This window comes from Alosa sapidissima, chromosome 7, assembly GCF_018492685.1.
Source record: "Alosa sapidissima isolate fAloSap1 chromosome 7, fAloSap1.pri, whole genome shotgun sequence".
Classification (NCBI taxonomy): Eukaryota; Metazoa; Chordata; class Actinopteri; order Clupeiformes; family Clupeidae; genus Alosa; species Alosa sapidissima.
This window is the reverse complement of record NC_055963.1, coordinates 25,219,910-25,244,706: the sequence shown is the minus strand read 5'-3', so window position 1 is coordinate 25,244,706 and position 24,797 is coordinate 25,219,910. Positions and strand designations below refer to the sequence as shown.

General features: G+C 46.2%; 1 protein-coding gene across 1 annotated transcript in view; it reads right to left on the bottom strand.

Annotated features, from left to right (window-relative positions):
• Positions 1–24,797, bottom strand: part of sulf2b (sulfatase 2b) — a 164,173-nt gene that overhangs the window by 5,837 nt on the left and 133,539 nt on the right. The window contains 11 exon segments of the mRNA XM_042097930.1: positions 421–483; positions 1,012–1,106; positions 1,486–1,582; positions 2,125–2,377; positions 3,281–3,422; positions 3,425–3,571; positions 9,568–9,697; positions 10,228–10,284; positions 12,429–12,557; positions 15,254–15,429; positions 16,101–16,251. Coding sequence (XP_041953864.1) covers positions 421–483; positions 1,012–1,106; positions 1,486–1,582; positions 2,125–2,377; positions 3,281–3,422; positions 3,425–3,571; positions 9,568–9,697; positions 10,228–10,284; positions 12,429–12,557; positions 15,254–15,429; positions 16,101–16,251 — 1,440 coding nt within the window.

Here is a 24,797-nt window from a genome sequence, read left to right as displayed (position 1 = left end):
TTTCCTGCACACACACACACACACACACACACACACACACACACACACACACACACACACAGTGTTAGTGTAAGTTAGTTAAAAATACATACTACTTTTCTTGCACACTCACGGCTAGCGCTTATCTGTGTTTTTCCAACAGACAGACAAACGCACGCTGCTGCTGCTTATGGTTCGTATCTGTTTTCCCTCCAGATAAACCACCATCCATCAAATGCACATACTGCAGCGCTCATACATCTACTCACCATGCATACAAACATCAATGCATACACCATCTGTGTGGTACAAACATGCTCTCTCTCTCTGTCACACACACACAACACACACACACACACACACACACACACACACACACACACACACACACACACAAATACATGTATATATGTTGTGAATATGTGAATACATGCTTACACTCACCTGAAAGGATGAACACCATCTCCCTTGTACTTCCTGAATTTCTTGAACTTGGACTGGTAGCTAGAACACAAACAGCAACAGTTAAATCCACAGTTGTTCTCATGCAGATCCAGGGGTGTAGTGGTAAAATAAGAGGTGGGTAAAACTATGAATTCTGTGATCACGGAAAAGTGGACTGCGCCATGTAGTATCAGATTTTTTTAAAAAGGCATTCAGAACATGTTTGATAATGGTGGAGGATATTGTCCAGTGTTTATAACAATATGAGTGGTATTAAATGGTTCCTAGAGTGCTGATGAGTGTACATATTGTGAATGTGGATAATATAGTGTGATTTTCGAATGTTAAAAGTTGGTGAATAAACTCTTTTGAGAGGTGGATACACTCTAATAAGAGGTGGATAAACTCTATTTCTGACATTTCAGATGTGGACAAACTGTATTACTTGTGTTTAGCCTCCACTACAGCCCTGTGTGATCCCAATAACACAACACTTTCAGCAAATTAGTATATCATAGTAAAAAGGCTCAGTGGCCATAGTGCTAGACTGTGAGATGATATGAAAATCTGGATGTCATTTCCTCTCACATGTATTTGTTGCAGTCGCACTCTTCGGGCCGAGACTTTTTCAGGTGACCTCTGACCTCGCGAAGGTTCTTAATCTTAGTCTGCAGAGTTTCAATCTGAGGGATACAAGAGAAATGCATTTAGATATATGCCCAGTGTATGGAGAAATGCATTAATCCAAATAGACAGAAAAATGCTCTGACAGATAGAAGACATAAAACCCAGTTGAGAGTAACTGTATAATGAAAAAAAAAACACTGAATGGAAAAATAGATAGGCTAAATGTTACAGCCCTACACTAGACAGTGTGTGGGTAGATGTTCTAGACTTATATCAATCATTATGAAACATTATATGAATACTTTATATGAATACTATATCCATGACCGTGTTTATAATGTTTTGTGGATACTGTACTTAAGTAAAATGTTGCACGCAGCAGGTGTGGTCTATGAGAAAGGAAATCAAGAGGAGTGTGAAAAAGCAGACACACACCTCATGGTCAATGTGGAGCTTGTGGTCTTTCCAGGCTTGCAGTGACTTGTACACACCAAGATCACACTTCACTGTGTCATTAGCCAAGATGGCACACCTGGGGGACATCACACAAAGAGCTCATCAAAAGATCAGAGGTCAACAGGAAAAACAGGTCTGTAACATACACTCATACACACTATCTCACACGCATACATTATCTATTAATAAAATGCTCTTTACATCAGTATAAAACAAGCACATTCAGGGACTAAACTGTTAACTAAACTGAACTGTTAGCACATCATACACAACTTAAAAGTAGCATTTTTTTATTTATTTATACCCAAATGTACTATTTCATGTTCTGTATGTCTGTGTTCTTTTATGTACACGTCATAGACTACATGTGCAAATCTTTCTGGCTGTGTCTGTTGTAAGAGCTGCACTGCAGCAAACCCCTATCAGCTATGTTGACACAACACTTAAGTAGAGTATTCAGTTATTGCTTGAGCACACAGGCAAACTGTCTTCCTTCTCTCTCTCTCTCTCTCTCTCTCTCTCTCTCTCTCTCTCTCTCTCTCTCTCTTTCTTTCTTTCTTTCTCTCTCTCTCTCTCTCTCTCTCTCTCAAACACACACACACACACACATACACTCACCTGTGTGTGACCTTGATGGAGTTGGGCAGTGCCAGACTGTTGCTGTTGGTCTGGGGAGGCACGGTGAATCCTCCCATCCCACTGAATTCCTCTTCCTCGTCCTGCGAGCCGGGGGCTCGGTTCTGGCTCCGGTTCCTGGGGGCCATGGATCGGTACGGATCGCCAAGGTCAACGGCATACAGGTCTCCGCCAATCTCCATGGAAATGTCACGGGTGAAACGGTTGCGGGAGTAGCTCTTAAGGGCCTTCAACTCTGTCAGCCAGACACACACACACACACACACACACACACACACACACACACACACACACACACAGACAAAGAAGAGTCTAAATCAGATCCCAATGTGCCCACAAGGTGGCAGGCAAGAGCAGCTGTGCATTACGAACCAGGCTCTCTGAAGTAGAAGTCCACAGACGCGAGTCATGGATACATCAGATGAAATATAAGTGTTTTTCAAGGACATTATTGGGATAAATGGATATACACTGAGATGATGCAGACACCTGTAATGCAATAATATACTGAAACACTATCTTATGGCATGTTATTACATACAAAATAAATGCATTAAGTTACTATACAAAAAAGTAAATAAACAAGATAATACATTATGTAAAGGGATAACGGTGTCCTGTTATACGGAATTAATGGACGAGGGCGAGGGGCAAAGAACTCCCCGACGCACAGCGCCCGAGTCCATTAATTCCGTATAACTGGACACACCTCGAAGGCCGTTATCCCGCTTATCACCCGGTTGCCACTGTAAAGCCATGCATTTATAGCACGCAAAGGAAACATGTGGTTCAGTTTAAAAAGAAGCCCACTAGTTCAGCTTGTTGTACAACTTTCGTTGGCCCTATAACAGCGATAGCATGGACAGTTAGCTTGTTTACAGTTGATTCCATTGTTGCGAAGCCTGCCTCCAGGCTCAACCGTCGTCCTACTATGATTGTTATAGTTACCATTCATAAGCATTGATATGGAACGGCGATTAAACTTTTTTTTACCAGATCTACTTCATAGGTGTCCTGTTATTCAGAATTAAAAGCCACCCTGCCAGCCAATTAGAAAGGAGTATTTCTTCTCTCCGGTGATAATTACCATGAAATGTTTTCAAATGCACTATTGCTAGATATAACTATAAACACTCACTCTTTCTGGACAGCATCTTGCTCTTCTTGAAGGGGTTAACTCTGTAGAGGGGCAGTCTGCAGTTGCAGCCATCGGGTGAGAGCGATGCTGCTGCTGCTGCTGCTGCTGCTGCTGGCTGATGGTGGTGATGGTGGTGGTGGTGGTGCTACTGCTACGCTGGAACAGCTGGGCCTTCAGGCTGGACGGACTCTGGTTCTGGTTCTGGTTCTTACGCAGGGGGGACGAGCTGGTCATCCCCTTACACTTATACAGCCGCAGCTTACCAGTGGCATCCTCTACACACTGCCACTTCTACAGGGAGGCGTGGAGAGAGAGAGAGAGAGAGAGAGAGAGAGAGAGAGAGAATGTAGGAGTGACTTGACTTTTAAATTAATTCATTTAGATGACATTTATGATGTATTATGTTACAATGTAATAAAGACACCAAATATTCGTGACATCTAAAACTCTAAAACACTGTCACTTGTTTAGGGCAGTACAGAAAGGAAAATAGAGAGGGGATGAATAGAAGGAGAGAGATAAAGAGAGTGGTAATGGGAGAGAGAGAATAATGTGGAGAGGAGAGAAAGAAATGACAGGAGGTAGCATAATGAAAAATAACAGAAAATGAGCTTGTTGTCACTGATATGAAACACACACACACACACACACACACACACACACACACACACACACACACACACACACACACACACACACACACACACACACACACAAATATTTCAATTACTCTCCCCTCAGTGTAAATGGCCGTCATAGCCGGTCTGTTTTCTCTTTATCACATTAACTGTGTGTTCGGTAATGAGCGAACAGCGAGTGAACTGATGTGAAAATACACCTGGATGGGGTGTGTGTGATCTGGCCTGCCTGTGCCTGTCGCCTGCAATTAAAGGAACTATCCGGAGTAAAATGCACTTTAGATCAATTTACGGATGATTGGGATACATGAACATCTGTTGACATCAAAATCATGTCATTCGGATGTGTTTTGAGAAAGTTTGATTTTACCGTTTTTAGTCAAAACTCTCTAGCCTGGAAGTGACCAAGGCATGTCATTTCTCCGCTACAAAACGCTATTTTTATACCTCTTCTACAGTCCCAAACAACATTACACTTACGTGGTAGTGAGAAGAGGGTCCCTAATGGCAAACTGAAGTATTCCGAGGTCTTTATGTGGTCGGATAGAGAGTCCAGAATGAATTTCATAAAGCCAGTACCTTTCCGGAAATGTTGCTGCTGCAGCTGGCATCTTTAGGGGAAAGTCCGTAGGAGTCGATGCCCTGGTCACTTCCAGGCTAACGAGTTTTGACTAAAAACGGTAAAATCAATCTTTCTCAAAACACATCCGAATGACATGATTTTGATGTCAACTCAACGTATGTACTCCCAATCATCCGTAAATTGATCTAAAGTGCATTTTACTCCGGATAATTCCTTTAAGACACTGCAGTCAAATCAATGCAGAAAATGAGAGATAGAGATAGATAGAGAGAAAGAGAGAGAAAGATTGAGGGAGAGAGAGAGAGAGAGAGAGAGAGAGGAGAGAGAGAGAGAGAGAGAGAGCGAGAGAAGAGAGACCCAGAATCTGAAAGCCATCAGGTCATTTTAGGCTTTCTACACACAGCCCACCCATGGCAAAAAAAAACAGAAAGTAAGAAGAAGAGACAAGAAGTGAGTGTGTGTTTTAATGATGCCTGCAGTCAGATCCCGACTGCCAGGCTGAACATCAAACAACATTAAACGGCATGAAAACAAGCAGCGCGTCTTGACTCAGGCGCAGGGGGAGGCGAGACGCTGACAGAATACCAAAGAGGAGAGAGAGAGCTAACACGGCCGCCGGCCTCTGACGTCACACTGATGGCTGCAGTCATCAGGCACTGGGCCTCCGGGAGAGAGCAATATCAGCTATTCAAAACTAGAAATGCAATTCCGAGGAATTACACGAGGGGATGCAGTCTGCTGGTTAGGGTGTTGAGCTTGCTGCTAGCTGGTTGGTAGGGTAATTGTGATACCCCGCAAAGGTGCTTTTTGGAGTAACCAAATTTGAATCTTGTGTGACGTGGCATTCTTGAGATATCATACTCAAGGTGTTTTTGACCTTGACATTTGACCTTCAACCTCCGACTTCAACTCACTTCATCTTTGAGGTCCATTAAAAACACTCGTACCAAATTTGAAGCATGTACGTCAAGCCGTTCTGGAGATATAATGCTGAATGCCATGAGATATGGCTGGGACTTTTATTTTGACACACAGGAATCACTTTAACAGGATGTGTAGTTCAGGTAGAGCTAGATTGTATGCTTAGAAGCTGAGACAGTTTCAATTCCTCACAGGTGACACCTGTGCCAGTGTTCTGATTAGCCTGGGAACTGCTCTGAGAACTACTTAACGAGCGCAGCTGGATCTATTATGACATCACAGCCCCCATTCAAGTCTATGGGGGAAAAATACACTTTTAATTACAAATATCTCAAAAAGTATAAACTTCTGAAAAAATGAAAAACGGATAGGACGGTAAAGCCTTGGAAGATCTACAGAACGGTGCTTCTACCAAATTTGTACGTTAAGCGGTTTGGGCTGAATAGCGCGCACAAAAAAGGTAAAAAGAAAAATAATAATAATAATAACTAGAAAAGCATTCTCCTGAAGGAAATACAGTGCATGAAAATGCAAAAATATGATGTAAAATATCATACAGAGTAAAAACAAACTATATTGGTTGCTAGGTAGATGAGGTTTAATGTAGTTGGAATGACTGAACAGTTAAATAGGTGGATAGTTTAAATGGTTAAATTATTTAGGTAGATAGTTGACGATAACTGACAGTTGGAATGGCTCTAATGTTTGCTAGCAGTTATGTTTACAAAGATAATAATGCTAACCAAGTTACTTAACTTAGTTAATTTAGCTAATGTTTTCTAGCAGTTTTTTTTTTAAATGTTAATAATGTTAATGCTGTTAACTATGTTAACAATGCTAACTATGTGACTTAGCTAACTTAGCTAATGATTTATAGCAGTTATGCTAAAATACAAAGAATGCTAACATGCTAACCATATGACTTAGCTAAATTAGCTATTCATATTTTAGCAGTTATTCTAACAATGCTAACTATGCTAACCATGTTACTTAGCTAACTTAGCTATGTTTTTCTAATAGTTTTGTCAAAAATGATAACTATGCTAACAATGCTAACTAGCATGCTAACTATGCTAACCATGTGACTTAGCTAACTTAGCTAATAATGTTTAGCAGTTATGCTAACTATGCTAACTAACATGCTAACAATGTTAACATGCTAAACTATGCTAACCATGTAGTATCAGGAGTGTATTTGTGTGTGTGTTTGTGTGTGTGTGTGTGTGTGTGTGTGTGTGTGTGTGTGTGTGTATGTGTGCGCACTAGACCATATGCATGTGATAATTCAAACTTCCTGTACTTAACCATGTAGCAACCCCACTCCCACAATCATCTCTCCCTGCCCCCCCCCCACACACACACACAGAAAGAGAAGAGAGAGAGAAAGAGAGATTATGCGAGAGAGAGAGAGAGAGAGAGAGCTAATCACATCAAACACACCTCTGCTTTCAGCTCTGCATATGAGGGTGGTAAAGATGAAAGAGGATTCAAAGAGGCTCATCTGCTCTGCCTCCTTCAAACACAGAGAAACAGCGAGAAAGAGAGAGCGCCAGCCTGACTAATCTACCCCAGAGAGAGAGAGAGAGAGAGAACACCAGCCTGACTATTCTACCGACAGCACTGCTTCCCAACCGCCAATCAGAATCAACCAAATTAACAATTCTTCCAATTCTTATTTGGAACACTGGAAGAAAGAAACAAAATTACAACACAAACTAGAATGTTACATTGGCATACGAAAAGACTATCAATTATCAATTGGCAGAGTATCTTCCACATTGTCAGAGATACGAAGCAGAGACAGATCCTCACCAAGTACAGGCCTGAGTGACCACAGTCTAGCCATAGAGAAAGGCAGGCACAAGAAGTCATGGCTGGCCAAAGAGCAAAGGACATGTGGTCACTGTATGACAGGGGAGGTAGAGTCAGAGGTGCACTTTCTGCTACACTGTGACAAATATCGGTCCCAAAGAGACAAATATTCACCATTTTGAACATCATTCCCAGCTTCACAAAAAAGGAGGAACAGAAAAACTTGCTGTAGTTTTGGGTGATGACACCAGCACATGCATACTGGCAGCCAGTTATGTGTCCTCACTCCATAACCTGAGAGAAGGCATTACATAAGATAATCACCCCACTACCTTCACCCTTCAACACAACACTGCTCCCCAGCCCCAGTTTGTTACACCATGTCTCCTGTTTGTTTTGTATTGTTTTGTCCTGTCTTGGTTTTCATACCTGTCAACACTCCCGTTTTTCCCGGGTTTCTCCCGTATTTCAAGGTCATCTCCCAGCACCCTCCCGTTTTGTTATTTCTCCCGGAAAACTCCCGTAATTTGCATGGCCATCAAACTTCATTTTAAAATCATTGATCCATTCAGGTTGCCAGATTGTGTATGGAAATACACCCTACCACATACACGATCACTTAGTTTCAATTTCAACCGTTTTGTCATAGCTAAAACCTGGCAACCCAAAAACCCAAATAAGGAAGCGGGTGCCGACTGCGCAGCCTGAGTCTCGTCGTAAGCAAGCGGGCTAGTTGAATGGCCTACTCCAGAACTAGCTGTTGTGAAATTGTTGGGAATTTAATTGATTAACACATCACATAAACTGTTATTGAGTGTTTGTTGATACACTGAACTTGTGCCCTCGGAACCAAATCTGACAGCAAGCAGCTTTGGAGTTTTGGAAGTAGGCTGCAGGCAGCGTAGATACATAACTGGCATGCGTAAGGTAATGGTAAGGTAAAAGCAACGACCGAAATGCAGTGTTGAAACACGTGTATGAAACGTATAAATATGAAAACACAGATCCGGTATAAACACTGACCCCCCCCCCCCCCCCCCCCCGAAAAAAAATCTCCGGTTTTTGGAAAGCTAAATGTTGCACGTGTACAGACAATGGTCTTGTATGGTTGTGACGTGCTGTGTGTGTGTGTGTGTGTGTGACGAAGTGTAACAATGTTTGTAATGTTTGTACATGTTTATATCATTTTGTATTTGTATTTTATTTAATTATTATTTTTCCTGTGAACGCTTTGGCAATGCATCATATGGTTTGTCATGCCAATAAAGCATATTTGAATTTGAATTTGAATTTGAGAAAGAGAGCACCAGCCTGACTGTTCTACCCCAGAGAGAGAGAGAGAGAGAGAGCGCCAGCCTGACTGTTCTACCTCAGAGCACCACCAGCCTCATGGCAGCATCACAGATCACCACAGCGAGTGCCTCTTCTAACACTGAGAACCGCACCTCGTGCTTGCGTGTCTGTTCCAAGCCTGAGCCCATCTATCTATGCCACTGAGAATCCCAGAAAGCCTGTTAGTGGAACACTAGAATACCCACCTGTAGTGGCACCTGCCTGTCTGTTATCATTAAGTGGTGACATCTGCACACTGCAAAGACCCATAACAGCTTCTGTGCCAAATGGCAAGTGCCAAAACCTGTTTTTCTAATGGCAGGCTGGGCACATGTACATAAAAAGCCATTTAAAGAGCAAACACTCTCATAAGTGCTGTTGACTAATGGCTTTTGTCCACTTGCTTTTGCACTTCAAGCCTCACCAGGTCAGTTGAATAAATAAACAAGACGCTGAATAGTTCTCAGTCTCAGTCAACATGCATGTGTAGTGTTACAGTAAGTGGCCTTTTTTGGGCCCTTTTGAGCGTGGGAGTTGATCCTTGATCTCTTGTTTGTCTGCTCCTGGGGGAGTATAGCTCCTAACTGCTTGCTTGTTACTGTCACTGAAGTACACAATACCTGTCTGTGTGACAGAGTGGAAATCAATGGGCCTGTCCCTACAGCCAGACAGCTGCTGATCTATACGGTAGATTCCCCTACTCAGCCTTCCATTATGGGCGTGTGGTCAATGAGTGTTACTGGAGCGTTGCTACATCTGGGCACTGCGGTGATAGCTAGTTAAGTTAATAACTAGTTAAGCAGGAGGCGCAGGTTCTTTTCAAGGAGTTGGAAGACCTAATTAACTGGGGCTAGAGAGTAGAGTTGAAGGAGGGATGAGGTTGCGGGCAGAGGGTGTCTGTGAAAAAGAGAAGAGAGAGAGAGAGAGAGAGAGAGGAGAGAGAGAGAGAGAGAGAGAGAGAGAGAGTGTGTGTGTGTTTGTGTGTGTGTGTGTCTCCGTACCTGTCCAATCTGCTCACAGGGCGTCTGGTACTCTGCTCGCTGGCACAGGTCCTTCACCCGCTGGTACTTGGGCAGGAAGTTCTCTTCCTGAGCCACATCTTTCCCCTCATTCAGCTTGTGCAGCAACTTCCTGTTAGGAGAACCATACTGCCTCAGAGGTCAAGCCTCCTATGACCTTTGACCTGTTCTATCTTTGCACCTGAGTATCTCCTGTATCTATCTCATTTTAACACAACATGAGGATAATGTACATACTATGGTACTGAAATAATCAGTTACTGTTTACATCAGGAATAGATAGCTTGGTGGCAAAGCACACTATGACCTTACTACTGTTAATAGTGTCCTCTATTAGCAGTGCAATGCCAGTTCTACTTAAAGCCCTGTCTGCTAGTGTAGTGTGTGTGTGTGTGTGTGTGTGTGGGTGTGTGTGTGTGTGTGTGTGTGTGTATGTGTGTGTGTGTGTGTGTGTACATGTGTGTGTGTATGTGTGTGTGTTATATGAATGTTGCTAGGCGTGCTAAGGCCAGCCGTGAGGGGCCGAGCCCTTGCTGCTGTTGTGAGGGTGTGTGTGAGGATGGCGTCTGGAGCTCCTGGGGGCCCAACGATGGTGTCTGCTGAGGGGGCAGAGCGAGAACCACTCGCTCTCTGCTGACTCACCCACGCTCCACCAGGAAGGAGTCTCTCCACACTTTGCCCTTCTTGTTGAACTGGAACCTGAGACGAGAGGAGAGGAGAGCAGAGAGAGGGGATGGGGGGAGAAATCGATTAGCCACTGGCTGCACTCAGTCATCGCTCAGGGGCCAGTCGGCCGCCGGTGGGGCAGAACCAAACGCTGGAGAAATGGAGCTCTCTGCACAGGGAAAAACACAGATTGGCTGGATGATCACGCAACAGGTAGGACTGAAAACCGAAAAATGCTGCTTATGCGTATGTGCGTTTGTGTGTGTGGACTGCTATTGTGCTGTTGTATGTGTATGTGTGTGTATATGTGATTGTGCAGTTGGTTGTGTGTGTGTGTGTGTGTGTGTGTGTGTGTGTGTGTGTGTGTGTGTGTGTGTGTGTGTATAATCAAATGCTTGTGGGCTTGGATTGATTGGTGATGGGGGAACTGGAGGGGCCGTGCGCATGTTCTCTCTCTCTTTCCCTCTCTCTCTCTCTCTCTCTTTCCCTCTCTCTCTCTCTCTCTCTCTTTCCCTCTCTCTCTCTCTCTTTCCCTCTCTCTCTCTCTCTTTCTGAAGTGAACCGTTGGGAGAGTGGGGAGGCGAGCAGGGAAGTGCAGAGGCAGAAAACTGTCCTTCACTCTCCTCTTATCCCCTCTCTCTCTCTCTCTCTCTCCCTGTGACCTTCCCCACTGATATGAGCTATTGATCCAGCCACCCCAACCAACTCCCTCTATCTGTCAGATCTCTGCAGGTGGGGGGAGACAAAGAGAGTCAGAGAGAGAGAGAGAGAGAGACAGAGAGAGAGACAGAGAGAGAGAGTCAGAGAGAGAGAGAGAGACAGAGGTAGAGGTATAGAGATAGAGAGAGATGTAGGGAGGTGGTTGATACCCATGTCTCCACACCCACCCCCTCCCAGACTACTTTCATTCTTCTCTGTTTCTCCATCTATCCATCCTCCTCTCCCCTCCCCTCCTCCTCTCCCCTCCCCTCCTCCTCTCCCCTCCTCTCCCCTCCTCCCCACTCACTCCACTCCTCTCCATGCCAGCCAATTTCACGGCTAGGAGAGGCTATTTATTTGTGATTACAGAGAGGGTGATGAAAGGGGGAATGAAAGAGAGAGCGAGAGTGAGCGAGAGCGGGAGAGGGAGGGGGGGCGAGGGGGGGGTGGGGGAAGGGGGTTGGAGGCAAAGAGAGCGAGAGACCCCCTCCCTCCACTCGCCCTTTTTCATTTCCCCCAACTTCCCCCGCACCCTGCCATCCAGCACTTCCACTTGTCACCACCTCTCCCTCTCTCCCTCTCTCTTTCTCTCCCTCCATCTCTCTGCTTCTTTCCATTTCATCCCTTGGCAGGCCACAGCCCAGAGTTATTATAAGCCAAACCCATGTTGACATGACAGGGAAGGATGCAGATGGATGACTCTCCCCCTCCTCCCCCCTCCTCCTCCTCCTCCTCCTCCTCCTCCCTCTTTCTTTCGGGACGCACTTCTCCTCCTGTTTTCTTTCCTCTTTTCCACGTAATGAAAGCAATATCCCGGCGAATGGAAGTGGGCCGTGTCAGTAGCGGGGTGTCATTTCAGCGGCCGCTATGGTGACTCGGAGGCGTTTTTTGCACCGGCCCTGATGTTTGGTCTGCTGCCATTGTTTCCCTGAGGCCTGGCGGCAGGGTGGCGGGGGGGGTGGTGTGGGGTTGTGAGCAGATGCTCTGAGCTTTAAAACACCTTGAATCTCATCACTGTGCACAGGGTTCATCAATTTATCAATCAATCTCATCCATGAGCTTAACCAGCTTTGCTCATCCACGGCCTTCACACAGAGATGGACATCAACACAGTGAGGATCTGGAGGACTCTGTGGGACTGTCTGAGGTGTTTACAGAGAGCACAACACAACACTGTGGAGCTCAGCACTGGCGTCTGGACCCTTAGGCACTTGGTGTCTGAGATGTTTTTAATAGTCCATTTAAACTACATGCTGTGAAGAGTTTGGCAGGTGTTTTGTACCGTGCGGGAGGATTGATAATGCCCTTTAACAGCCATTTCACTATAGCCATAAACAACAACAGCAACAACAACAACAACAACAACCACACACACCGGACAAAATACAAACATACTTACAAATGCACATGCAAGCAAACACATACACAAACCAAACTCACCCAACTCATACATAACTGCAGAATGTGAGTAGTCCTACCTGTTAGCTTGCCGGTCAGTGTCCAGCAGTTTTAGGATGGACTTGCCGTCCATGTCGGGCGGAATGTCCAGTCCAGCGATGTCCAAGATGGTGGGCGCCAGGTCGATGTTCAGCACCATGTGGGGGTTGCTATGGAAACAGAGATGGACGGCACCAGACAGTTAGAAGGCACACGTGTGTGTGTGTGTTCACACGTCACACTGGAGCCAGGGGGTAGGGCATGGGGAGAAACTAGAGATAAGAGTTGTGTTGTGCGCGCATGTGTGTATCTGTGGTGTGCACTTGTGTGTTCTAATCTGTGAGTGTGTGTGTGTGAGAGAGAGAGAGGGAGAGAAAGAGAAAGAGAGACAGACACAAAGGGTGAAAGATGGATGGGCAGATATAAAAAGTGGTTTTGGAGGGGAAAAGCGGGTTCATTTCGTCTCTCCCTCTCCGGTCTCCCAGAGCTACTGGCTGTCTCTGGTGGAGCCCTAAACCAGGCCAGATGAGGGCTGCCAGGAGAGACACACGCAAGATTTAGCCAGATTACCCTGGAGCACATCCAGCCGCTGCCACTGGGCAAGAAGGGCAGAGGATTTCAGTGTGTGTGTGTGTGTGTGTTTCACTATGAGTATAGTGTGTGCTAGTTTGTAAGTTTCATTGTGGATAGATGCAGTATATGTGTGAATGAATGTACATTTATGTTAATGTGTGTGTGCTCAGATTTATATGTGGGTTTCTCACAGGTCAAAGTGGTGTTTTAGCAGCAAACAAAGGGAACAGTATGTCCACATATCTTGGTGTGTTTTTCACTCTGTATGTGAGACAGAGAGAGAGAGGGTGTGTGTGTGTGTGCGTGTGTGTGTGTGTGTGTGTTTGTGTGTGTGTGTGTGTGTGTGTGTGTGTGTGTGTGTGTGTCCTAGTGTGTAATAGGGCAGATTGATTCACCATGGGGATAATCCCAAACACCATACACTCACCTGCTGACTCCATCGCCCAGTCCTCACACCCTTACAAGACCTCCTCCCTCTCTCTCTTCTCCTCCCTCTACCCCATCTCTTCCTCCCTCTCTCTCTTCTTCTCCCTCTACTCCATCTCTTCCTCTCTCTCTTCTTCTCCCTCTACCCCATCTCTTCCTCCCTCTCTCTTCTCCTCCCTCTACCCCATCTCTTCCTCCCTCTCTCTTCTCCTCCCTCTACCCCATCTCTTCCTCCCTCTCTCTTCTTCTCCCTCTATCCCATCTCTTCCTCCCTCCATTTCTTCTCCTCCCTCTGTCCCATCTCTTCCTCCCTCTCTCTTCTCCTCCCTCTACCCCATCTCTTCCTCCCTCTCTCTTCTTCTCCCTCTATCCCATCTCTTCCTCCCTCCATTTCTTCTCCTCCCTCTGTCCCATCTCTTCCTCCCTCTCTCTTCTTCTCCCTCTACCCCATCTCTTCCTCTCTCTCTTCTCCTCCCTCTACCCCATCTCTTCCTTCCTCTCTCTTCTCCTCCCTCTACCCCATCTCTTCCTCCCTCCATTTCTTCTCCTCCCTCTGTCCCATTTCTTCCTCCCTCTCTCTGCTCAGCTCACACTCTCCAGCACTGCCATTTGCTTTATCTGTGTTTACATCTCTCTCTCTCCCCCTCCCTTCCCCTCTGCACAAAAGCTCTATCCTTTCCTCTGCACCAATGCCATCTCTCTCTCTTTCTCTCTCTCTCTTGCTCTCATTCCCTCTCTCTCTCTCTCTCTCTCTCTCTATCTTGTTCTCTTGTTAGCCTCACACCCAAATGGAGAGAGATCTCATGATCTCCACATGAGATGGCTTTGGCCGGCTTAATCTGCTTTTCTGGGAAGCAGTTAACATGGGAGCACTGAGTGCACTGGTAAACAAGCTAAAGGCTAATGCTATTAAACACAGCCTCGTGCAGCTCTGCATAGCCAAGACCAAGGCCGTCTGCCTGTCTGTGTGTGTGTGTGTGTGTGTGTGTGTGTGTGTGTGTGTGTGTGTGTGTGTGTGTATATCTGTGTACACGTACAGTATATGTATGTATGTCTGTGTTGACTGTGTGTGTGTGTGTGTGTGTGTGTGTGTGTGTGTGTGTGTGTGTGTGTGTGTGTGTGTGTGTGTGTGTGTGTGTGTGTGTATTTCTATGTGTGTTCTATGTCTATATGTGTGTGAGTGCTCCTGTGAGTGAAGGGGCAACAAGAGAGTCCTAGCAGCCAGCAGGGTTTCGAGGCACCGATGGCAGCAGAGTCTTAAACCCTTAAACTCTGGGCAGAACTGGAGACCTGTTGGCCTGGCGTTGCCAAACAGGCCCAGGACCGAGTGCCAGAGCAAACAGCAGAAGCACACAGAGAGCAGCCATGCCAGAGGAGTCCCCATTAGAAACTAACCAGATGGATCCCACCTCAGCCTGCACTACAAATAGAGAAAGTTTATTACATTTGCTCTCTCTCGCTCCTCTCTCTCTCTCTTTCTCTCTCTCACTCTCTCATTTCCTCCCTCCTTCCATCTATCTTTCTCATTGTCCTCATCTCTACCCCTTCTGTCTCTTATTTCCTCTCTCCATCCATCCCTCTCTCTCTCTTCCCCTCCCTCATTCTTTCACTCTCTCTCTCATTCTCTTTCTCTGTTGGCTTACTCTTTCTATGTTTCAGGCACAGGCTGTCTGTGCTTTTAATCCCACTGTGTGTATCCCATTATGTCTTTGTTCAATCCTCGAGAGGAAATTAAAAAGAGTAGGACACGTGTACTGTGCTTAGATTCACACACACACACACACACACACACACACACACACACACACACACACACACACACACACACACACACACACACACACACATGCACACACAAGATACTCACATAGTTCCTGCCTCCACGTTAGGGCCTCGTATGTAGAAGGGCACTCGTATGTCAAACTCGTAGGGCATGGACTTGCCCTTGACCAGTCCAAACTGGCCGATATGGTAGCCGTGGTCAGCAGTGTATATGATGTAGGTGTTCTCCAGCTCTCCAGTCTCCACCAGCATATTATACACCTGCGACAAACACCAAAGACAAACACATTAAAGAAATAATTATTCAGTGAGAGGAATGAAAAAAGTGAGAAGTGAAAAAGTTCTATTTAGTGCTAATAAAGCCTTTTAAAAAGCAAGTGTAATATTTATAGGTTAATAAAATATGTTTTAAAATGAATGTTTTTTGTATCGTGTACAATGTATTAAACAGGGTTACAGCTACATCACTGAAGCAGATATTCCACGGAGCACAAACAACCCTCAGAGAACATTGCTTGTCTCATGCTACCTATTTCTGTCTTCAAACCTATCTTCAGCTTTGCATTCCTGGTCCTTGTACATTATGTAGTAAGTGCTGAGGTCAACATCATATGTGTTGTGCTGTTGTGCCTTGCTGTGTCCTCTACTCTGCCCTTCATTCTAGCTCAGTCTGACACGTCTCATTTTTCATCAGCCATGTCTGTTTTTACTCCATTTTCAATCTGTTGTTCTGTGTGTTACCACAGTTCAGTGGGCTCTAAACTATGATTAGGCAAACTCGTGTATGTGTGTGTGTGTGTGTGTGTGTTCACGCTTGTGTGTGTGTGTAACTCATCCATTTCTATAATTTTCATGTGTTCAAATATCAGTGACCAGAGAAGGCTGCCCCCCCCCCCCGCCCCCCCTCTCTTCTCCTCTCTTCCTGCTCTCACCTTCTCCACGCTGTCGTCGACGGAGAGCAGTGTCTGCAGCCTCTTCCTCTGCAGCATGTTGGTGAACTCCATGTGGATGGGCTTCATGGACCCTGTGTAGCGCATGATCCAGTGCTTATCTGGGTTGGGTGCGTAGTTATAGCTGGGGGTGCTGGAACAGAGACAAAGAGACGAGAGGTGTCAGCTATGCTGTGATGTGTGTGTGTGTGTGTGTGTCATGTGTGTGTCTGTCTGTGTGTGTGTGTGTGTGTGTTTGTCTGTGTGTGTGTGTGTGTGTGTGTCTCTGTGTGTGTGTGTGTGTGTGTGTGTGTGTGTGTGTGTGTGTGTGTGTGTGTGTGTGTGTGTGTGTGTGTGTGTGTGTTCGCATGTGTAAAGGGCAGAATGAGGATACAAGTGGGTGAACCAACATGCTGTTTGCTGGTGGCAAACAGACAGGACGACTGCACTTGTGTGTGTGTGTGTGTGTGTGTGTGTGTGTGTACTGTATGTGGGGGGTGATGAATATAAATTGGAGAGTTAAGGTGTGTGGGGGTGCTATGGCATACTCAGAGTTTTGACCTTGGGCTACTGGATGCCTTAATTGCACCTTGGGTGCAAGAGCAATACATACAGCTGCCAATAGGATATTAGTATTCCACACACACACAGAGTACACACATAAGCACTCATTTATGCATTCACATGCTTGCACAGACACACACGTTTTATATAGTTTTTATTAACATTTATTGCGTGGTAATGTATTTTTCTTGTGCACGCATATGGTTATCTCTAAGACCCCTCCCCTGTTCTATCTCCCTTTTACCCACTGCACACACACACACACACACACACACACGTGACAGCCTTATAGTCAATGTCATCAGAATGTTATTTGCCACCAGGCACAGCTAATTCCCAGTGTAGGCCTGCTCTTTCCACTCTCTGTGTGAGCGCAATGACAATGCAGCCAAACCCATCTCTCCAGAGCCCTCACTCAAGGAGAATGTGCTCTTCAACCATGCACAGTGTGTGTGTGTGTGTGTGTGTGTGTGTGTGTGTGTGTGTGTGTGTGTGTGTGTCTGTGTGTGTGTGAGAGAGAGAGAGAGAGAGAGAGAGAGAAGAGCAACATACAGAAATACCAACACATTTTGTCTGGTATTGACTTGTTATTTCTTTGAATGTTGTAGCAAAATAATCACTCATAAACACAGAAAAATACACACACACACACACACACACACACACACACCATATCCGCCTTCTCTGAAGTGCCATGCTGTTAAGCAGATTTTCCTGGTGAACATGGATGAGCTGGGTGTTATCAGTGGTCGCCAGTGATTAAACAGCACCAACCTGCTGCTAATGCCTTGGCATGTACTGACACTTCTTACGTAAACACACACAGCTGCATGTATGGACACACACACACACACACGTTCGAGCCCCGACCAGTAGGCACGGCTGAAGTGCCCTTGAGCAAGACACCTAACCCCTCACTGCACCCTGAGCGCCGCTGTCGCAGGCAGCTCACTGCGTTGGAATTAGTGTGTGCTTCACCTCACTGTGTCTTCACTGTGTGCTGAGTGTGTTTCACTAATTCACCGATTGGGATAAACTGCAGAAGCCAAATTTCCCCTAATGGGATCAAAAGAGTATATATTTATACTATACATACACACACACACACACACACACAAACGTACACACACACAGACATAGATCCACACATGCTTACTTGCAGAAATTCTGGCATGTGCACACACACACACACACATACACACACACACACACACACACACACACAGCAAACACATGCAAATGTTCCTGCATGACCCTGAGATCGTGGGAGCAGACTGGAGACGGCACTGGCTCAGCCCCTCTTCCATCAACACCAGCTCTACCTCAGCACTTCATGTAATCCTCTCAACACACACTGATGCGCGCACGCGCGCACGCGCACACACACACACACACACACACACACACACACACACACACACACACACACACACACACACACACACACACACACACACACACAAAATTTAGCCTGCAGTGCTGCACAACCAGCTAACCCACCCGCACACATACACACACTCACACCACTGTGCACACACACACACACACACACACAAAATTTAGCCTGCAGTGCTGCACAACCAGCTAACCCACCCGCACACATACACACACTCACACCACTGTGCACACACACACACAGACACACACACAGAGTTAACTCCCCACTCTTCTCCGTTTTCTAGTATTTCCAGCTGCCTGGTCCCAGTGGGCTTAATCCTGACTGAAAAGCGCGTGGGAGAGTGCATCAGATTGTTCAGAGCCAGGGCCAATCGCTTGTGATCCGCAGGCGAGCAAATCGCTCACTCTCCACTTCACTCATCGCCACACAGATGAGAGAGGAAGAGAGACTCCAGATCACAGTGGAACTGAGGGACAGAGAGAGAGATACAGAGATAGAGAATGAGAGAGAGACATAGAGAATGAGAGAGAGAGAGAGAGAGAGAGGAAAAAGGGAAGAATTCCCTTGCTGTGAAGGGCCTGGTGATGACAGTGGCTCAGTGGGGGCCAGAGAAGCACCCCGCTATCCCCTCAGCAGAGAGCCAGTCAGCGGACAATGGGAACAAAATGGCCAAGTCTCCAACAATGGAGACTGGTAGTTAAGGTCCAGATCTCTGGCTTAAGGGGGGATAATATCTTCCCACAGTGAGGTTCCCGCCCAGAGTAGCAGGGTCAAGAGGGGCATAGTTTGAGAAAGAGTGCGGGTCGAGGAGAGAGAGAGGTGACCTGGGTCCCCAATTTGCATGGGAGAAGGGGGTCATTAGTTCATGTGTGGCTCCTGGAGGGTGGTGCTGTGGGTTGTGTGTGTGGCTGCTGGTTGGAGGCAGAGAGAGAGAGAGCGATCCGCCATGCTCCATTAAAGCAAATTGGGCTAATGTGCACTTGGGGTGGATGGGAACAACATGGGGGAGCTCTGCTGGGGGACCATTTGGCTATGGTGGAGGGGGGTCATTTGTAGGAGGCGGATGGGGGGTAATTGGATGCCCCTGGGGTAACTGCACAAGAGGGGTGTGGGGGCTGGGGGGATGGATTCACGGTGGATTTGGGTGAACACAAGGGCACTATTGAAGATTTGGGGAGATGGGAGGTACAGTAGAGGGTGAGCAGGGTTCATGCGGGCTGGTTTACTGGCCGAGGAGAGGGGAGAGGGGGTTGTCTTTGACAGGGAAGCCTTCAAGTGCACAGTAAAGAGAGTGCTTGACCTGGAGAGAGTCAGTAAAGGTTTGACCTGGTGATAGTCAGTAAAGGTTTGACCTGGTGATAGTCAGTAAAGGTTTGACCTGGTGATAGTCAGTAAAGGTGAACAAAAGTGGCAGAGAGAAAGAAACAAGACAAAAGGGGCTCAGGTAGCTGAAAGGAATGGTTAGCAATATCAGATACATCAGAACAGATACAACACTTTTTGTGTTTGTGTGTGTGTGTGTGTGTGTGTGTGTGTGTGTGTGTGTGTTGAAAAGGAACACTAAGAAACAAGCTGTATAAGTTTTATAAGGTTGCCTGTCCTGTGACCAGCTTGAGAGGCCTATTAGTCCCCTAACACTTCTCTCTCTCTCTCTCTCTCTCTCTACACACACACACACACACACACACAAACACACAAACACACACACACACACACACACACACACACACACACACACACACACACACACACACACATAAACGTTGAGAGCCAAAGTGCTATTCACTCTGTGAAGCCGATTAAAAGCCCTATCCCAAAGTGTTTCCACTCGTCACTTGCAATGCCTGACTGCCTACTAACCTCCTCCACCACCACCACCACACTCCCCAAAGTCAAATCAATCTGTGGAGGCCGTTGTTCCATTCTCCGCTTGCAGCCACTGAGGGCCACTTCCACTAAGGCTGACCACTCTCTGTTGGCTACCGGCACCAAATTCATAACAACCCTTTGAGAGAGAAATGAAAAGAGGTGGCGGTGCTTTAGCACTTCATTTTGCCACTCTATTTATCTTCCTCTGCCTCTCTCCCCCTCCCCCTCTATTTCTCCCACTCTCGCTCTCTCTCTCTCTTCATATTGTCTGCTGAGATAAGTCCCTGGCTGTTGATGAGTTGTGTGTTAAAGAGGTCATATCAATTTGTTTTTGAATTTGTGGCAATCCACGAACGTGACTCTCGGCAGGATGGAGAAATCAAAGCGCATCCCTGAGCACCTCTCTGCGCTGAACACACTGAAATGAAGAGAGAGGGAAGGGTGTGTGTGTGTGTGTGTGTGTGTGATTGTGTGTGTGTGTGTGTGTGTGCGCGTGTGTGTGCATGTGTGTGTGTGTGTCTGTCTGTATTGGGGTTGGGTATGACAAGTATGCCTGTAAGCCTACAACCCCCCTCTGTGTGTCTGACATGTGAACAGGTTCCGTGTTCTGCTTGCTTCCTCCAACCAGCTTTACTGTGGGTGGGACTACGAGGAGAAAGAAAGAGAGTGTGTGTGTGTGTGTGTGTGTGTGTGTGTGTGTGTGTGTGTGTGTGTGTGTGTGTGTGTGTGTGTGTCTGTGGGGGGGGGTGAAAGAAGATGATTCAAGGTATTGCATCTCCCATGCTCTCCTGAGATCTAGGGATGGGAATGGAAAGTTACAGGTTAGAGTGCCAGCGCAGAGGTCCAGGACAGAGAGGGAGGGAGGGAGAGAAGCTTGGGAGGTGTCAAGTGTCTGGGACAGAGTCTGAGAGAGGGAAGAAAGGGAGACAGAAAGGAGAAACTAACCAAAACAGGTGACATTATGAATAGCGAGCTTGCTGCACACTGGACCGTGTTTCTCCTAACAGATAATAACGACGATGACAACATCAGCAGCAAGCACCCCTCCAACACAGCAGCAGCAGCAGCAGCAACCGCAGTGGAAGAGTGACAGTAACAACATGGGGAGAAAGGCGCACTGAGGCCACACCCATAGCAGAGATGCCCAGCTAAGAGCTCTCACTGCTGGGCAACTCACGCTGCTATGCCTGATAGATTACAGTATATATATATATATATATATAAAATCACATATTACAGTATACTGTATGTGCCCATTACAGATGTGGAAATAGTACAGCCACTGCATTATTTGTATGCAATAGTGTAATTAGTGATGGTATAATGTGTGTCTGTGTGTGAGGGAAGGAGAAGTAGAAAGACAGTGGTAAACAATATTATCTTTTATTTTGCACGTTATTTTGTCAATTATATAGATTTATGTTTATATTGTTCTCCTACATATTCACATCCCATCTCTTTCCACTGTGTATTTGTGACTCTTTTCTGCACATGCTGAGCCTGTAATTATTACTCATGAGTCTTTATTGGTGAGATGAAGTGTTGAGCGTCGTATGAAATCACCTCAAGGAGTGCCTTGAGACCTGGCAGACATATTCATTACACTCATAACAAACCCGTGGCTCACACCAAGACCAATGATGTACTGTTATTTGGAGGGATCAGACAGGGTGTGTGTGTGTGCGCGTGCGTGTGTGTGTGTGTGTGTGTGTGTGTGTGTGTGTGTGTGTGTGTGTGTGTGAAGAAGCCAATAAATACTGATGTGAGATCTCTCCTCTGCTGAAAATACAGAGTTGACATTTCTTGATGGAATAAGAAGAATTCCTCTCTAAAACTGAATGCATGACTTACATTTACATTTATTCATTTAGCAGACACTTATCCAAAGTGACTTGCAAATGTTAATTATATTACAGGGGCCATTGTCCACAGAGCAACTAGGGTTTAAGTGCCTTGCTCATATGCACAATAGTGTAAGCCGGGTATTGAACCCACAACTTTTTAGGCTGCTGCATGCTAGCCCAGCTCCTTAGCCACTACACTACCACCGCCCACTGCTACATGGGTAAATATGTGTGTGTGTGTGTGTGTGTGTGTGTGTGTGTGCGCGCGCGCGCGCGCGCGCTGTGTGTGTGTGTGTGTTTTCTATTTCTACTAGAAAGAGATGGACGGATGGAGAGATGGAGGAAAAAGAGGGAAGCTGGAGGAAAAAAGAAAAAGAGGAAAATATATGAAGAGGGTAGAAAGAGAGAGAGAGAGAAAGAGAGAGAGAGAATAAGGGAGAGAGAGACAGACAAAGAAACTGGCCCCAGCTGGCAGCTAATTAGCACTGGAGCTGGAGAGATGAGACATCTGACAGCAGCAGGAGATAGGAATGTGTGAGTGTGTGTGTGTGGGTGTGTGTGTGTGTGTGTTTGTGTGTCTGTATGTGTGTGTGTGTGTGTGTGTGTGTGTGTGTGTGTTTGTGTGTGTGTCTGTATGTGCGTGATTTGTGAGAGCATACGTGCATGCATGTGTGTGTGTGTGTGTGTGTCCGTGCATGTGTTTAAAGGTGTGTGTATCTCTCTCTCTCTCTCTCTCTCTGTCTGTGTGTGTGTGTACATGCATTTAGGTAGTGTGCATTACCGTGTATGATGGGTAACCCACTATGTTTATTGTATACAGCACCTTCAACCAAGACCCTTTTTTATAACCCATATTCATGTTTTGACAATTAAACAGACAGTGAGGTCAGAGGTCAAGGTGAAGACCAAAGGAAAGCAGCAAAAGAAGGACAGGGTGAACCCAAGTAAAAAGAAGCTGAGGAAGGAGGCTAAGCGCCTAAAGAAGGACATGGTCGATAAAAAAAGAAAGGAGGAAACAGCGCTGAGGGGACTTGAGATGGCTGCCCCTGAGGCACAGCGAGTAGAGAGGCTATTCATCCTGCTAATGAAGCCGGCGGGAAGATGGGGATCGCCAGCACAAGTGTGAATGCTAGTCCAGCAGCTGTGGTGGCATCTGTGGTGGAGATGGCTAACACTAGCACAAATGCTATTCCAGCTGTGTTGGACTGTGGGAAGATGGCCAAAGCTAGCTCAGAGGCTCCCCTCTTGGCAAAGCCAGTGTCTTGTCCCACATTAGAATGGCAACAATACCAGCCAGGAGTTCACAGCAATGTGCAGCGGACCCTACATCCTGGGAGGTTTGAGGATCTAACCCCAGCAGACAGAGACTAGCTGGAGGAGGAGAGGAGAAGGAGGCTTCTCAGCTGGTTTCAACAGAGGGAGGCTGCAAAACAGAGGGCTAACGCTAGAAGCAATAAGTTGAACATAATTTAGATGGTTGAATTCTAAAAGTTGAAGGGGGCACTTGATGTTGACTTTCTAATTTGAATAATCATTTCATAATCTCTCTCCATAGACCAAAACCTGTCATGTGATACCAAGACACCTCAGTTGGCCATGGGGGATGGGAAGAGCCCACCTCAGGATCTTGGAAAGGGGGACAGAGAGAGCCCTGTGTCTGCTCTGGGACAAAATTTTCAGAAGTCCCAAGAGCAGTGGATCATACTGTCTGGGACACATCAGGATCTAACTCCATCAGACAAAGATCAGCTGGAGGAGGAGCGGAAACAGAGGCTGCGTGGCTTTTTTGAACGGAGAGAGGCTGCAAAACAGAGGGCTAACGCTAGTCGCAGTAAGATGAGCATTATTTAGAGGGTTGGATATCCCAGAAGAGTTGAAGTGGGCACCTGATGTGGACTTGTGCATTTGAATAATCATTTAATTTCTCTCCATAGGCCCAAACACTGAAAGACCTGAACTGGCCGAGGGGGACAGGCAGAGCCCGTCTCAGGAGCTGGGTGACGGAGACAGAGAGAGGCCTGTGTCTCCTCCAAGACAGGATTGTAAGAAGTCCCCAGAGCAGTGGACCCCACAGACTGGGCAACATCAGGGTCTAACCCCAGCAGAGAAAGACCATCTGGAGGAGAAGGCTAACGCTAGTAGCAGTAAGTTTAGCATTTTCAGATGGCTGAGTATCATATCAGAGTTGAAGTACACCTGATGAGAACTTGTTCATTTGAATCATCATTTCATCTTTCTTCTTAGACCCAACCCTGTCATGTGACACCAGGGGACCTGAATTGGCTATGGGGGAGTTGAGGAGCCCATCTCAGGATCTTGGAGACCAACACAGAAAGAGGCCCGTGTCTCTCCTGAGAACCCCAGAGCAGTGGACCCCAGAGACTGGGAATCGTCAGGATTCATTGGGACTGGATCTAACCCCAGCAGAGAGAAAACGCCTGCAGGAGGAGAGGAGGAAGAGACTGAACGGCTGGGCTCACCAGAGGGGGACCAAGGCCCTCCGCTTCACTGTTCTTAACGCAGCCACACAGGCTGCAAACAGCTGCCGTAACAACAGCAGCCAAAGAGGAAAGAGGATCCTACGGCAGTGAGGGTCAATGCCCCAGCATAAAATATGAGGAGCACATAGACAAAAATTAATAAATAATTGCAAAGACATATTTTTTTCGGCATAATATAATAATTATTATTAATAAATGTATATTTTTTAAAAATGATGACATCTCCTGTTTGTTCTTCTCTTATCTTTGTACTCCCTGTATTGCACATGATTTTGGTGATGGTATCAATCATATTTCACTCTAATGAAAGTTTGCATCCTCACTTACCCTTCAAACATGAGTCTACTGTATACTGACATTTGTAATGCTTTACAAGGTCCTCATCTAGGTGAACAGACACACAGCACACAGCTCAATGCTAGTGAATCAGTAGAACCCCTAAACCACATGGCATGTTAGGGCTCTATATAAGCCATGCCTGTTCTCTTTCTCTCTCTTTCAGTGTATGTGTGTGAGTGTGTGT